General features: G+C 34.2%; 1 protein-coding gene across 4 annotated transcripts in view; it reads left to right on the top strand.

Moving 5' to 3' along the window:
* Positions 1-12,598, top strand: part of mgl (Megalin) — a 266,890-nt gene that overhangs the window by 193,421 nt on the left and 60,871 nt on the right. The window contains exons 2-3 of one of the 4 annotated variants that reach the window (XM_053750823.1): positions 3,833-3,889; positions 9,558-9,587. The exons of 2 other annotated variants lie outside the window; for them this stretch is intronic. In XM_053750823.1, coding sequence (XP_053606798.1) covers positions 3,833-3,889; positions 9,558-9,587 — 87 coding nt within the window. The remainder of the gene's footprint in view (positions 1-3,832; positions 3,890-9,557; positions 9,588-12,598) is intronic. One more of the 4 variants, XM_053750824.1, reaches the window with a different exon arrangement.

Below are 12,598 nucleotides of genomic sequence, written 5' to 3'. Positions count from 1 at the left end.
AGCTAGACTCTTGTCCATTGGGTTCTGACGCTCAGCGGCTGGGAAACAGCGGAGAAATCGCTCAAATGACAGAGAGAGCTAGGTTCTCGTCCATATACGGGACACGGCATAGTTAATTTAATTTTTATCTTAATTAATGATAATCAACATTGTTAACAAATACATGTTTTCCATTTTTTTTTGTAAATAAACAATATATTTATCACCAACGTAATTCAAATTCGAAATTTTTATTCAATTTAGGATGATATGCATCACTTATTGGCGTCAAAAAAATTACTCAAACTAAGTCTACTGCCGGCTTCCAAAGCGCAGGTGAAGAAGAAGCGGCGCAACAAACTTCACCCCAGCCTTTTCTCCGAAGAGGTCAAATAACAAATGTAGACATGTAGATCTTCATAATACATGATGTAATGGTCAAATACGCTGACAAGCAATAGCTTGCTAGCCAGCTAAAGCGGGCTAGCAAGGGACGCGTGGCAACCCTGGCTATATATGTTAGCAAGCGCTTTTAATGAGCGTTCATTCGGGATTTCGTAAAAGCAAATGTGAAATCACCTCCGAATCATTGTTAACTTCACTCGATTATACTCGAAATGAAAGGTTCTCCGGAAACCTAGCATGGAAAGTAATGATATATATATATATATATATATATATATATATATATATATATATATAATAATAATTTTTCATAACAAGTATGTAACAAAAATATATATTATTATTCTCTTTCTATTTGTCAAGTTCCATCATGGAGAGATCATGAATTTAGTAAGTATTTCGTCGGAGTACCTACTAATTCCATGCATAATATTTATTTTTTTTAGGAAAATCCTACGAAACCGATTGCTTCAATAATGATTAAAAATATAATTAATCTTAACTAGGTTCTTTAGTATTTACTGGCACTTAGTTTTTAGTAACTTCCATTTTTACCCGCCATTTTCTTCGCCAAAATCTTCTTGAATTCTTGATGAAGCAAACACTCTGTGGTTTCCACGAAATTGTGATAATATAAACTAAATAGAAGTGTTATAAACTCGATATTGTTTGCGTGTGAATGGGTCGAAATAGGTCAAAATTCATATTTCGAATCAAATTTTCCAATTCGATTATCCGCATACGTGTTAAGACTTGGGACATTTCCTAAATGTTGACAATATAACTATTTTCCTAACTTAAACAGGCGAGTAGATTAACCTTTTCCATATAGATATCACAATGTGAGGTCCCATAGACATCAAAAGGGTCTTCAATCATTGTTAGAAAAACCAAATTCGAAGTAAATTGCCCTGCAGCTCTTTATTTTTGTGAGCATAGAACAACATATATGAATAAATATAACATAAAAATAATTTTAATGTATATTATATTATAAGGCATTTCTATTGGCTTTGTTGCTGGCTTTGTAGCGTGTACCGTGTCGTACGAGGCGACTAAGGGACACCTGACAGGCGTAACAAGTATGTAACAAAAACAAAAAATAATAATCATTCGGTAACCCACTTTGGGAATTCCCAAAGTGGGTTTCCGAGTATTCAAAATTTTACGCTAACGCCGGTCATCACCGAAATCAAAATCAAATCATTTATTCAGAAATTAGGCCTTCACAGGCATTTTTTCACGTCATATTCTAAATTAAATGATGTTTACCAAAGCTACAAACTACTAGCAATTCGGAACGACCACTGCTGAGAAGAAATGCCGAAAGAAACTCATTCAAACAGTGTTGGTCCCCATTATGCCAGAAGGGCTTACCATTTTTAAAATATAAATTTATGTATAATTTTTTATCAGTAATATGACAATGTAAGTACACCGAATATACCTAACATGCAAATAATATAGAGAGACTCTATTCATTTATAATTCAAATTCTGTGTCGGCCTCTATCGTAAAAGTTAAAAGTTGTTGAGTTTTGGAGATTAGAGATTAAAGACGACGCTTCCATCTACACCCTCGGCTAATGCGGATTTAAGCGAAATTATTTGCTTATTAATTAGCGTATTTCTGAGCGGATTTTCGGGAAGGACAAATCCGTTAAGTCGCCGCTCTAGTGTGATCTGTGCTATACTATCTGTTCATATTATTTTCAAAAATATATGAGCTGGCGGACTAAACACTCCGCCCAGTGGAGCTATCGATCAATGGCGGGTATCTAAGCCACTCGACCACAAAGGATTTGTGACATGTCTGTATAACTAACAAGATTTTCGTATATCAACTGACGTCTGAGGAAAAGGCTGCGGTGAAGTTTGCTGCGCTATTTGGAAGTCGACGGTAGACATAGTTTTAAGTAAAAAATTGACGTCAATTATGTAAAAAGTTGAATGAAGAAATTTGAATTAAAATTTGAATAACAAACAATATAAATTTCGAACCTTTTTCTTATTATACTAGTTGTTCGCCGCGAACTTGGACCTCGCGAACGCAATATTTTTTTACGTAATTGTGAATATTTCAAAAACGACTTAACCGATTTAGCTGCGCCACGAATTTAAAATTCTATTGACAGATCCTACATACCTTTTAAATTTCATCAAAATCAATCCACCTGTTCGAAAGTTATCGCGTTACAAATATACATATAAACATACAAAAAACATATTTTTGCACTAAGTTGATTTTTATAACACGCTCGCTTTGCTCGCTCGGTCAAATATTAGTTTACATATCATTAATTTTCGCCATAAGGCAGCTTTTATAAAGTGTATAATAAACTCAAGTAATTATTCTATTACCGCAGAGCTTAAAAAACAGAGAAACTTAATTGCTTTATTTATGAAGGTCGTTAAACAATAATGTATACTAACAAAGTCGGGAAACATTATTTATTATTGTCGGGTAACAGAAGCGCGGAGAATAACTTAAATGTCGTTTTGGATTAAGACAAAATATTTTAAAGTAAATGATTTTAACACGAATTATCAAGATGAGCATGTGTATACATGTGCAAGGTTACTGGTATCAAACGCAAAACCTCCTAAAGACTAATTGGATACGTCAGAACAAGCAACTTTTATTCTACGACTTTTCGTGATTCGTATCGTTCGTAGTGTAAGTGGGCCGTAAGCCTGTTTGCTATAAAAATATCCATCAGAAATTAGTCTCGCGTAAACAGAGAAATAGCAGTGAGTGAAATCCGATCGATAACAATATAAGAAAAGTTACAATGGATTGTATGGAAATGCTTAATTTATGTAGGAAATAGATTCGATTCCATTGCCTAAGACTTGGATCTTGGATTAAGGACTTACTGGAATCGACGTTGGAGGCTAAAACGTCTTGAATAAATAATATTTTCGATCGGAATAATGTTAATATTTCGATGAGGCTTAAGGTATAAATGTTGAAGTATAATAACTTGTTACGTCTAGAAATGTAAAATTTGGTATGAAATAATTGAAATACAAGACCTTTGCTTTCAATTGTGCAAGTAAAAAAAACTTACATTGGCAAAAAAGCTTTCGGATTTCCTTTCAAGAACAATTAGGTAACATTCTTCTCTTTTTAATTCCTTAAAAATTATCAGGGGTCCAAGTCTACAAATAAAATATTCAACCATATATTTTATTTCTTTGATGCCTCTTTATCATGTTCTAGGTTTACGAATATTGCTATAATTTACACTACATTCTTAAAATTTTATTAGAAGACAAAATCGAAATGACAGAGACTTGGGTTCGATCTCACTTTAAATTTTAAGAATTCAGTTGAAATTTACGTCATTATCGTGTATAAAAAAAAAACAATATAAATATGTATTATGTTTATTGTTTTTAAGAAGAATATATTCCATAAGATTCTACAGCATAACCATGTGTTGCAGGACGTCGGGTGAAATCACGACTGCCCAAGACTTTCCTTAAAAAGATACGGTTCAAAGGTATGTCAGTAGAGGGCGCTACTAGATGTGTGTTGTCTATTTCTTTTGGGTGCCTTTCTACTGATTTCAGAGCGGACTGTATTTTTTCCTTGCAGTGGTAGCGGCAGAGTTTTTATCTGACGTTGCAACGTCTCTTCTCCGTAAGATTAAAGACGTCATTTCAAATTGAGCTTTAACAAATATAGCAGACAGACCAATACAGCATGACACAATATCATTGGTCACAAAAATAATATGATCCGAGTATTAAACTCGTCGATTCTTAAATATTCGCGGTACGATTTTATCCACAATACAACATTTTATTTTCCAATTAACGTCAAAAGAAATTTGGTTAAAATCTCTACAAATCTATTTGCTGATTCGAATTGTTATGTTAGTTATTTAAACACAGAACCGCGTGGCAATTGTTTACCAGACTAAGGCCCCTGGGTAACCTTATAGATTTCGCCCGAGTTTTTATCAAGAATATTATTTCTATAAATAAAAATTCCGCTGCAAGGAAAATATTATGTCCAATTATTTGCCATAATTATACAGTGCGCTCCATTCGTTCTCAGACTGAATATGAAGGGAAAATTATGCCTTTTGTGTTTACGACAATTGAAACAAATTTTGAAAAATATTAACTACTGTTGTGTTTTCTTTCTCTTTGCTTAGTATTAATGAAATTAAATCAAATCTAATCTAATTTGCCATACGTGGCGGCTGAGAGGAAACATTTTTTAAAATTTCTCTTAAATATTTTTTGTGTAAAAAGAAACATTTTGTACATAAAAATGTAATTTAATTATTATAGCGTACGATTCAATCGTCTATTTATATGAACAAAAGGCATATTTTCCGACATATTTTTTAATGTCCAGTGCAATCTTTTAAATTTTTTTATGTTGATTTTCAACAGATTATATTTATTTTGAAAATGCATTATGCAATAAAATGTTTAGCGATAGTGATTTTTTGTTTGCAACTTTTTGTAGTTTTAGTATGTGTGTCTTTAGAATTGTGTATTAAATCTAGATTTTTTGTTTTAATGTCTATTTTCACCTATCTTACCTACTTATTTTTGGGGTAATATTCTATTTATCATTTATTAAAATGTGTAAAATTATGTTAAATAGATACTATGATATATCACAAACTAGAACACGATCCATATTCTCTCACGGATGTTGTACGCGACGATTAAGGTATAAAAAGCTTTGAAAGCTGAGAGGCGACAAGAGCATCCCCAAATTAATGCTTAAGAACTATATATTAACTGAGTAAATTTGTAATGAGTAGTGACTCGCTTTACCACGTATTTATACGTGGTAAGGCGAGTCACTACCAACAACCTTATATATACCTTATTATAAACCTATATAGGTTTGTGTTGGTAGTGCTTGTATTTTTCATATAAAATATTGTAACATAATTAAAGAAATTAAAAAAAAAATGATGTCAAATAGGCAGACATAAAACCATTGCTAATTCTTCAACTTTTAACGTTTACTTTTAAGAATCAAAACTTTTTTATTTTGTGATTATCGTTGTTGGTTTCACACTATTTATACTTAGTAATTCACCTTCTTATTCATAAAATAGTTAATGCTTCACGCTAAATTATGTTTTGGGTCAAAATTTCTGTCAAACTTCTGTAAAATGCGATAGTGACAAAACATATTATATTCGCTTTAAATATGTTTTATTTTTAATGAATAAGATGGTTATTTTTTCGTGTTGTGAAACTGTATGTTGTAACCCAGCCTCCAATAAAGGAAAAAAAGAGTCCGGGCTCCCAGGAGTCGCAGCCGTGAATGCATCGGGAAAACGATGAGAGAGAGAGACTATTATGAAATTGACTGCAGCACTCGATGCGCTGTGCTGCCGGTGGACAGCTCTGCAAATGTTTGCATCTCCTGTTAGCTATAATACTTCATTATGTGAAATACAGGCTGTTACAAAGCAAAAACATTGTTGGCGCGAGCAAAAATGTGTAGTGAAACATTTTTGTTGTTGACATGTATTTGTTGATTGAACATGAAACTTCGCATAAAATATCAAGAAGGTAGATAAATCTTACCACTTCGTATGTACATATATAAAAGTAATTTGTGCAACACACTGTATAAGCCACCACATAGCGTGTTTTGCCCTACACAATCAACAAACACATGTCAACAACAAAATAAATATTGTTTGACTACACATTTTTGCTTGCATCAACAATGTTTTTGCTTTCCATAATCGGCGAAAAACAAGTACACAAAAACCTTGCTGGTCGGTCATATGGTACGTCATCTTGTTTTCTAGAGAAACTAAATGTTCATACACACGTGTGTACATACATACACACATGTCTCTATAGACATGAATGTTTTGTGTACTTGTTTTTGTTAAATATTTTCAAAAAAACATTTGCTATGATAGTGATAAATCAACAGTTTTTGTTGACTATACTATTTCTCCGCTACGTAATTGAAAAGTCCTAAAATTTTACCCCTGTTTATATTTAGACGAATCTTGAGATTGCGTAAGCTTCTTGTTATCAATTAATTAATTTGAGAAAACTGACAAAGGTTTATTATAATACTCTAAAGGAATTTGGATACAAAAAATATGAAAATACTACGCGTCGTTTCCATAAATAATTTTCTACGAAAATCATCGGTGAATTTTAAAAGATCGGTGTCGTAGTCTCAACAACAAAAGAAGTTACGGACATAGAAAAAAGGAAACTTTATTTATATAAAATGAGATTTTTTGTGAAACCTTTATTTTCATGGGAATGTCACTAATTGAATCGTAAAATATACAGTCTGTTGTCTGTCGATTACACTGTGAAAGAGAAAGTTAAACAACGATCGTGAAAATGGAAAAATAATTCCCTTTTGAAAAATATTCGGCACGAACTAGATGCAACTCTAGGATTCGCTTTTGTGGCATCGGGAGAACACGGTACTTACATCATAAGGAATTTTAACTCTAAATTGATATTTGAACTTTATTATCTACCTGTTAAGTATTACACCCTTTTCACCCTCTCTTACCACCTTAACAACTCTCGGTTCAATGCAGTTTCCAGCCATTCTGCTAAGCGATGGATTCGTCGCGCCACCTCATTGTCCTCCTCTGACACCCACAACATGGCTGACAAGCACTATCACAGCGTTCTAAATACCTGAAATATAAGAAAATCCCCTGGAACATTATCAACAACTGAAAATCGACGCAGCCCTTTGAAACGAAACGTAAAAAAGATTTCCGCAAACATTTGCAGTAATTCAGGGCTCGAGGCATAAATAGTGGATGAAAATAAATAGAGCATACATAACGAATATGCCGAAAGGGCCGCAGTTGCATTGGGGCGTGGGGCGAGTGAGGAGCGGAGAGCGTTTTAGATAAAATCTTCTTTCCGAATATCAACAGACTTCCAACACACATAATCGTTGTAGTCGTTGCATGTATTGAAGTCGATGACAAGTTCGTCTTAAACCTTGACACCGACTTCAACAGAGGTTTCAAGGGGAAGGGACACAGGGAGACCTGATGCAAGGTGTACATAGTGCCTTGGTGGACTCTGGCCAAATAAAAATAAAATAAAAAACACGAAAAAGTTTAATATATTAACTAGACCGCCGCTCCACTTCATAAATAATATGAATTATAAATATAGAATTACAAAATTAGTTACTAGGCCAAAATATATTACAGAGCACTTTCGGTATGTTAAACACAAAAATTTTCTGCTGTTGTTCCTAAAGTAAACTTGATTTTACAAATCACGTTTACTGATGTCATAATTTTTTACAATAATATCACTAATATCATAAATTTTTATAATAATATCACGAATTTATTAACCATGAAAATTGAGTAAAATTATGTAATACACAAAACTTTAGACAACACTAATGGGGCACATATATTGGACTTTTTTCTAAAATTAGCTCAGAAATTATAAAAATACTTTCAAATAGGTTACCCGCTACCTCTCAAGACTCGTGCCTCCCCGGAAGAGGTTGACTGAAGATATATTTGCAATCTAAATACTTTTTATGGACATTTTCGTGAGCAAACCAGCCGACCCATACATTATAGTGGGGAGGGGGACAGCTGACTCGAGTTATGTCTTGTAATGTCTGTTAAAACGGTAGTTTTCCAACTGATCCAATAAAAGTTGTGTAAGTATTTATTTAATTACCTATAAATTTTTCTTTGGTATTTTTTCATTCGGCATAATAAGTCCAAGATATTTTTCTGTCTTTTCATCGAAATTATCTTGTAGATTTTGGGTAAAAATACTTAAAACAAATTATTTTACTTTATTGTCTACTACGTTTCTAAGGGTGAGTGAGTATTCCACATATCAAATAGTGGTCCCAAATCTCTTTATTCTCGCGTAACATAACGAAACAGATAGTGGAACCGCCTACTGTCGCCGAACTCTGTTGCGAACGCAAATGAACGCACATTGCATAGTTAATATGTGAGAGTTTTTATTACCGCAAGGAAAACCGACAATGTACGTCAAAACCGCCAAGTTCACAGTGAACTGTTTACCGACAGTGTGTCGCCGTTTTTCATGGCATTTTCGCCGTGATTTTTTTTTGTTTATTCCCTCGTCTCATTGAGGAGGCAAAGGGTTCTAGCCCATACAGCCAAGTCTTTTGTTAATTTTTTTTTCTTTAATAAAAGTGGCTATAGTACACTGAAGAATAAGGAAGGCGTAAGCCACGTCTGTATTGGATATAAAACAGATTTGACATTCACTGTAGAAAAGCGTTCTGTTTCTGAGTGTCAGCGATATTGTTGTTATATCTCAAAAAGCTCCGTAACAAAAAGCTTAATCTATTCCTTAAAAAACTCGTCCGGTTATGTAAAAAAAAATAGATTCGCGATTTTACAAATCCATACAAAATACTATTGTATTGTATCGTTTTTGTGGGTGTTCGTTTAGTTTATTTTTTTTTAAAAGGTTTGTTTATTTATTTTTAAGTTTTGGACATTTCCTTTTACCCTCCTTTTACATATATTTTTGACAACATCAAAAGGGATTTATTTTTACTACAAGGTTTTTTCTTTTGTTTTACACACAAATTTACAGTTTAAGTTTTTAATTTACACACACATCAAATAATAAAAGAGAAAACCTTGTTATGTGTATTTGCATTGATTTATCTAGTGTAAAGCATATCATTATTATTATGGTAAGAAGTATTTACAATTTTTTTCTACCCATATAGCACGACAGTGTAAAAACATATATTTAAAAAAATAATAAGGTACACTATTTTAAGGTTTACATTAATACTCCCTCCATGTGTAAATAATAATGTATATTCTACATATGTCTGTCTGTTATAATTGTTTACGGTTAAACTACTGATCCCATGGTTAAGTCAAGCATAATTTTTAGTCCCCCAAATGGTTGCATTGGGAGTTGAAAGATTTATATAATGGGCGGTGAAAGTTTGTATGAAAATCATGTAAAATTAACGCGGGCGAAGCCGCGGGCAATAGCTAGTACTCCAAAAATCCAGATATATTCTCGTTAAATTATGGCAAATTTGAAGTACATTGCTGGATTTTCTTTTCATTCAAATTTCACATACAATCAACAAGCGTACAAACTAAAATAATTTTATTTTGATCTTTGAGATTAACAAATTTATTTCACTTTCAGACGGCCACGTTAAATTCCAACTTACGAAAGGTATTTAAGTTATTTTAAGTTAAAGTGTTTACAGTGTGTGCGTGAAAATCTCTCGCTTGTCTATTCTTTTGCGGCTTTAAAGAGTTCCGACTCTTTTAAGCCCAGGGTTTTCTTACTTTCTTCACGACTTCACACACCAGCCGTATGACGCTTTGGAATTCTTAAGTGTTAGGCAATGGCCTAACAAGTTTTGACACACTAGCCGTATGACGCTTTGGAATTCTTAAGTGTTAGGCAATGGCCTAACAAGTTTTGACACACTAGTCGTATGACGCTTTGGAATTCTTAAGTGTTAGGCAATGGCCTAACAAGTTTTGACACACTAGTCGTATGACGCTTTGGAATTCTTAAGTGTTAGGCAATGGCCTAACAAGTTTTGACACACTAGCCGTATGACGCTTTGGAATTCTTAAGTGTTAGGCAATGGCCTAACAAGTTTTGACACACTAGTCGTATGACGCTTTGGAATTCTTAAGTGTTAGGCAATGGCCTAACAAGTTTTGACACACTAGTCGTATGACGCTTTGGAATTCTTAAGTGTTAGGCAATGGCCTAACAAGTTTTGACACACTAGTCGTATGACGCTTTGGAATTCTTAAGTGTTAGGCAATGGCCTAAAAAGTTTTGACACACTAGTCGTATGACGCTTTGGAATTCTTAAGTTTTAGGCAATGGCCTAACATGTTTTGACACACTAGTCGTATGACGCTTTGGAATTCTTAAGTGTTAGGCAATGGCCTAACAAGTTTTGACACACTAGTCGTATGACGCTTTGGAATTCTTAAGTGTTAGGCAATGGCCTAACAAGTTTTGACACACTAGTCGTATGACGCTTTGGAATTCTTAAGTGTTAGGCAATGGCCTAACAAGTTTTGACACACTAGCCGTATGACGCTTTGGAATTCTTAAGTGTTAGGCAATGGCCTAACAAGTTTTGACACACTAGTCGTATGACGCTTTGGAATTCTTAAGTGTTAGGCAATGGCCTAACAAGTTTTGACACACTAGTCGTATGACGCTTTGGAATTCTTAAGTGTTAGGCAATGGCCTAACAAGTTTTGACACACTAGTCGTATGACGCTTTGGAATTCTTAAGTGTTAGGCAATGGCCTAACAAGTTTTGACACACTAGTCGTATGACGCTTTGGAATTCTTAAGTGTTAGGCAATGGCCTAACAAGTTTTGACACACTAGTCGTATGACGCTTTGGAATTCTTAAGTGTTAGGCAATGGCCTAACAAGTTTTGACACACTAGTCGTATGACGCTTTGGAATTCTTAAGTGTTAGGCAATGGCCTAACAAGTTTTGACACACTAGTCGTATGACGCTTTGGAATTCTTAAGTGTTAGGCAATGGCCTAACAAGTTTTGACACACTAGTCGTATGACGCTTTGGAATTCTTAAGTGTTAGGCCATTAGTTTTGACGACATCTGTGGCGCAGTGGTAAAGTGCTTGCCTCTGAACCGAGAGGACCCGGGTTTGATCCCCGGTCGGGTCATGATGGAAAATTATATTTTTCTGACTGGCCCGGGTCTTGGATGTTTGTTATAAAATATAGTATCGTTGAGTTAGTATTCCATAACACAAGTCTCGAACTTACTTTGGGGCTAGCTCAATCTGTGTGATTTGTCCTAATATATTAGTGAAAATCTATTCCTTTTCGGATCCCAAACCGTTTTTAATGCACACCTTTTACTATGGGCCAGTACTAAAACTATTACCTAACTTTTTACTTTTAATTGCAGTCTCCAATTAGCTACTTCGATAGTCATTAATCGAAAACCAATCTTTAGACGGACATTAATTTCCAATGGCGGTAAGTTTCCGTGATCACCCTTTAAAATCATTCTAAAATCATTACTCCGTCCTCATTACATCCGTCACACGTTATTCAGCATACTATAAATCGCGGGATATTAAAAAACCGGTGTTGCCGCCATGTTGCCGGAAGTCAGGAAGCGCGGTAAGCGCCGCTTCCGGCGCGATGCGCTTCCGTGAAGTCTGAGGTTACATTTATGGTTTTCAAACTAAAAAATTGTTTGAATTTAATGTATTTGCTGTTTAGCAAAATTTACGATAACCCGTCACTATTTTATTATCTCATTACATTACCTGTGATGTTCTTATATCTGTGCATATCAATCAATTTTATTGATATCCAGCTGAAGAAACCTTCAAGTTGGCGACTCCTACTAGCCTCTGACTACCCAATATAGGATGAACTTTAAAATACTTATTTTTATTTGTCTCTACTTACATAATATGTAGCGGAGGCAGGAGGGGACAGCTTTTCTGATCTGAGCTTTTCTGAAATCTGATCAGCGTCCCTCCTAAGCAGAGTTCATGGTAGCTCAGACTTCTTTAGAAGAAGAACAGAAGGAGAAGACTTCTTCACCTTATTAAAATTTAATTATCTTCAGTTAAATACATGCACTAACATAGAATAAGTCGTACTAACACGACGGATCTTGGTTATCTGAATAAATGATTTTACAATTTTAATTTCAACAATATATAAACTTGTGCCGCGGGCAAGACCTTCAAATTAGTTTACTAATTCACAATAATTCATCAATAGTTCATCAATAGTTCACGGTAGCTCAAACAGACTTATTTAGAAGAAGAACAGAAGGAGAAGACTTCTTCACCTTATTAAAATTTAATTATCTTCAGTTAAATATATACACTAACATAGAATAAGTCGTACTAACACGACGGATCTTGGTTATCTGAATAAATGATTTTTCAATTTTAATTTCAACAATATATAAACTTGTGCCGCGGGCAAAACCTTCAAATTAGTTTACTAATTCACAATAATTCATCAATGTCACTGCAATATCATTAGCAATGATGTTGTTACATTCCACGTGACTCGGTCACAAGCAGAGCATAATATTCACAATCCGACATTACAATACTTACCACCATGTTTAGCGTTATTACATTTGCGCTGTTTGAGAACAGTTTTGGCCTCAAAATGTGAGTCTAATTACCAACCAGCGTGCG

This window comes from Plodia interpunctella, chromosome 10 (assembly GCF_027563975.2).
Source record: "Plodia interpunctella isolate USDA-ARS_2022_Savannah chromosome 10, ilPloInte3.2, whole genome shotgun sequence".
Classification (NCBI taxonomy): Eukaryota; Metazoa; Arthropoda; class Insecta; order Lepidoptera; family Pyralidae; genus Plodia; species Plodia interpunctella.
This window is presented reverse-complemented; position numbering and strand designations above follow the sequence as displayed.